Below are 4,666 nucleotides of genomic sequence, written 5' to 3' on the forward strand. Positions count from 1 at the left end.
CAGGGGTGCGAGCTGGAGCGGCTCCAGTGCGGGTGGCAGCAGAGCCTCCCGCAGCAGCAGAGGGAGAAGCAGCTCGTGGGGCTGTGGCCACAGGCTTTGCTGGACCGGTGACAAGACACAGCTCAAACACAGCTACTGCAAAGATTTTATGCTGAGAAAACTGGGAGCCTGCACTTAGGTGAAGGGGTTTAACAAATGTAGTAAACGTTCCTTTATCAGCTTCATGAATAATCCAGTAAACGTGAGTAATAACAATTGCCTCGTTTATACCAAGACAGGACGTCTTGGCTGCTGCCATGTCCAGGGACACTTCACAGCACCGGCCAAGCTCGTGCCCGGCTCCCCTGGCTCCCCAGTCCCGCTCCGCTGGCAGCAGGAGGACGGGTGCTTTGCTTCTCTGCTCTTCAACCTCAGCTACGAGAGTCCGATTTTGGCAAGAATTTGAAATGACATTAATTTAGAGCCACTCCCACACACCCCAACTGCCAGAGGAGCTCCGAGTGGAGGGAGGCGAGGAGGAAGCAGAGCTGCGGCTCTCCAAAAGGCACCGCAGCCCCCACAGGGCACGCACAGCTCCCCTGCACCGCATCACTCCGCCCCAGCCTTCCAGGACCCAGCCCCACGCTGCACCTGTCCGCACATACGTCAGAGACAAAGAATAATTCGAAAATAATCCCCGCAGCACTGACGGCATGTGGACGTGTCGGGGAGTGTTTGACCCGGCTCTGGCTGGCGCGTCATTCTCTATTTTGAAATGGAAGGAACAATTCCCCGCGTGCTTAAATCTCCTGCGCGGCTGAGTCTGTTCTAAAGGACTTTGGGATAATTTGTTTAAAAATCTGTGTTCATCATTCGCTCAGCTCTGCTGATGCCCAAAGCTCTAATTTCTTTCATCTTTACTTCCCTGAATATTGAAAAAAAAAAAAAAAGTCCTACAAATGTGGTCAAAACTGGTAAAAGAAGAGGCCATGCCCTACCCTCTCTGAGTTCAGTGAGGTTTTCTGCACATACAGCTGAAGACCCTCAGGTACAACAACACCATCAAGAATCTTTGCCCAAGCAAAAACTTCAGAGAATCTGGTGTCTAAAGCTGGCACCACTAGTGCAGAGCCGTATCTCACAGTTTGTTTGAAGGGCGTAATCCAGCTCTCCCTCCACACCAGTAAATCCAGTCTCTCCCACACAGAAACCCACTTGTCACCGGGATCCCAACACGCTGCACCAGGCACCGCAAAGCTCTGCCAACGTGGACCGAGCCTAAAGACCGACCGTGGGGCTAACTAAAAGAGAAGGGAACTGACAGTGAACTAAGGATGTACAGACCAGCTACGTGAGAACCAAGAGGGGTTTTTACCACAACCCAAGGGGTTTTCCAAATCCAGAAGGAATGTAAGAGCATTGCGAGGTGGTAGGACAAGCTTCACCGCATCAGTGCCCAGCCAGCGCCATTTCCTACTCAAAACCCAGTGAATACCACCACCGCCCCGCCTCACAGAGGATGCTGAGACACCACTCACCACTTACCGGTATGAGTGGCAGGGACGTTGGTGCTCTTTATACAGAATAATAAATAAATGGGGAGGAAAAAACCGCAGGAAGGCATCCCCTGACCCCCACGGGGTGTGTTCCCTTCACACTGCACCAGACGGCAAGACCAAGCGCACGCTGGTGTGACAGCACACCCCGGGCAGAGCTCAGCCACTGCCGCTCCGGGAAGCAAACACATCCCGTTTGACTACGCGGGTGTTCAGGATAAACCGGTACTTTTGAAATGATTCTCCCATTTTTGCTGATTTCTACTTTCCTGCAAGGGTCTAGACAAGCTGACCAGCCAAGCACAGCGGCGGGCAAGGCGAGCTGCTGGTGCAGCGGCTGTTCCCATTTACGGAGACACGATTCCCATCGTCTTTACGGACCACACGAGTTGCACCACCGCAGCTGGGCACAGAGTGTTCTCCAAGGTGCCCACTGAATCAGACCAAAAGCCTAAATCCGGCCCTGACCTATCTCCTACAGACATCACACCAGCCAGGGAACGGCTGACCTCACCGGCCTCACGCTGCCGAACGCTTACAAGATTCTATCGTGGCTCCAGCACAAGTCTCCACGTGACGCGACTGATGGCTCAAGCAGAACTCGTACAAATCTGGCACTTGACCAGCTGGCTTTGTCAGGTCCATCCTCAGTATTCTCAGGCTGTTTTCAACACAGACAGTTCGAACTCTCTAGAAAAGAAAATTAAAACCCCTTTTGCACGCTGAGCCCTGTGAGCTGTGCGGGAGCCCCCTGAGCCGAGCTACAGTGAGAGGCCGGGACACCCGCGCCACAAGAACACGCCGGCTGCACGTGCTGTGCGCTACAGAGGAGGATCCAGCAGCTGCGGGACCGAGGGGAGCTCGGGCACACGTACCGAGGCCCCCAGCCACTTAACCCCGTACATGCACTAGGATGCGCTGGGTTGGAGGGATTTCTTTTTAATTTTTAAAAAGTGCAGTTGACCTGAAATGGAGAAGAACTGTCTTTATGTTCACTGTAAACTTGTCAAAAGGAATCTGCTCTTTAAAAACTCTGCTAAAATAGTCAATTTATACAACAGAGCACTAGATGAAGCTACCGTAAACTCCTCTTCACCAATTATTACTCTATTGTGTCAGTTATAGTACTGCATATACGTAGAAGAAGCGAAACGGTGGTAGCTACTATCAGTGAGTACAACAAACCAAGTGAATAATTTGAGTTCAACGTTTCCATGAAGTAGCAATAACATTTAAACCACAGGACAGTTAGAATTCAGTACTTCGAAGTGCGTCAGAGTCACACTGTTGATCCTCAGCAGTACGGAGAAAGGTTATTAAAGTCAGCAGTAACGGTCGGCAGGGACATGGCCACACGACAGAGGGGAGGTTATCCAACGAGGCGGGGCTGCAGCTCCTGCCGCCGCCGAGGGGTCGGTCAGGATGACGCGAGCAAGGGCAATCCCAGCCAGCAGGAACCACGGCAGCCTCCATGCCCGGGACGCACCGAACGAGGGTATTGCCGAGAAAACAGTCTCTTCCTTCCATCAGTAGTTCTAGAGTCACGGACCACGATCAGATGCCACCGGGGTGTGGGGACGCGTGGCAGCTACGTGCAGCCTCCTCACCGGGGCATCCCCACCGCCGCCAGGAGCGGGAATTCTCTCGCCGTTATTCCAGTCTTCGCAACCTCCAGAGACAGAGTTCTGACATAATCCCACACTGTAAACATCCCCGTCCTCCTCCTCCTCGCACACCCCGCGCCCAGCATTGCACAAAGTCATTCGTAAGGATTCTGTGGAACTCAGCGTGTTCACGGAGTAGCTTTCCCTAAGTGAACGGTGTTGTCAGTTGCTGCTACAGCCCGTTGCTGTTTCTGTGGCTCAGCGGTGGCTTCGAGAGCTCTACCACTGTGGAACGAGATTTATTGAGAAACTTCGGAGCCCGACGCAGCAGCCTCTGTGCCTCAGTAAAAGCTTCTGTCAGCTCTTTCTTCCACTGAACAAATTCTGGGTCGCTCTGAAAGAGATACAGAAGTAGTTTGGCACTTCATAGCAAACTGCCGACAGCATCTTCGCTCCTAGATCACGCTTCAAGCAACTTATTTTAGTTTTCCAAAGAGAAGAGAAACTTTGGACATGGGAAATGTGCAGCCCGCTGCTCCTCCAGCACCGCACCAAAGCCAGGCGAGGCAGGAGCGACCACAGCCGGCCAAGGTGGAACACGGCCTTGCGTACTCCCTTTCCTTGCAAACACGGCACCACCGTCAGCCACTGCGGCGAGGCTCACGCCAACACGGCCTTCAAAGGCCGCGCAGGCTGAGAAGTTTAGATGGTTTTAGCTATTGACCAAATTGAACTTGTTTTGGCCCAAATACCACTGAAAGCCGTAACAGCATCAGGCACGGCTGCAGGTCTGCTCTCAGAGCTCCAGTGGGATAAAGACTTCCCTGTTTGGCTGAGGTTCATAAAGGACCCTTTAGCTAACAGATCACAGGAGGACCCGAGAAACTCTTCAATCATTTCACCGTACACACAGCAATTGGAGGAAGAGTCACTGAAGAACGAGCGTCTCACCTCACACTGCAGCACAAACTGTTTCCCTCCTTTAATTCTCAGCAAGATGCATTTCTTATCTTTTATTTGTGTTTCTTCCACAGACACGATTTGTTCCATTGTCAGTAGGTTTTGCTGTAGCATTTGCAAAAAAGCAGAGAGATGATTCAAAAAAACTGCCGCCATGCAAATAAAGGCACCACCTCATTTTCCTGGGCTACCCCCGTAAACCGAGTTATGCCCATTAACAGTCACTACACAAAGATGTCTTTGTTTCTGCAGCCCAGGCCATGAACTAAAGGTGGGTTATAAGGTAAGAGAGAGATTTAGCAAGGACAGAGACCACGACAGAGGAGCGGGTAAAGCCAGTAACGACAGCACGGAGTAAGAATCTACTAAGAGGAGTGTCTACCATCTAAACATTCGCTACTTCCCCTCCAGACAGCTGCATACAATTCTATATCTTTTCCAAGTACTACTGCTGTTCAAAAAAAAAAAGACAATCTTACTATTCCAAAGAGCTGAAAGGGAAAACATCAGCACTGTGTACTCACAGAGCAGGGAACACACTCAGCACTTTGTGGAAAAGCTTTCCCT

At 51.5% G+C, this 4,666-nt stretch overlaps 1 protein-coding gene across 1 annotated transcript in view; it reads right to left on the bottom strand.

Moving 5' to 3' along the window:
* Positions 1–3,371: 3,371 nt before the first annotated feature.
* The window catches only part of LOC104501584 (beta-adrenergic receptor kinase 2), a gene marked incomplete at its 5' end in the record, with an annotated part of 28,882 nt that continues 27,587 nt past the window's right edge, over positions 3,372–4,666 (bottom strand). The window contains 2 exons of the mRNA XM_010145419.1: positions 3,372–3,533; positions 4,091–4,204. Coding sequence (XP_010143721.1) covers positions 3,372–3,533; positions 4,091–4,204 — 276 coding nt within the window. The remainder of the gene's footprint in view (positions 3,534–4,090; positions 4,205–4,666) is intronic.

Source organism: Buceros rhinoceros, unplaced genomic scaffold, assembly GCF_000710305.1.
Source record: "Buceros rhinoceros silvestris isolate BGI_N320 unplaced genomic scaffold, ASM71030v1 scaffold13241, whole genome shotgun sequence".
Lineage (NCBI taxonomy): Eukaryota > Metazoa > Chordata > Aves > Bucerotiformes > Bucerotidae > Buceros > Buceros rhinoceros.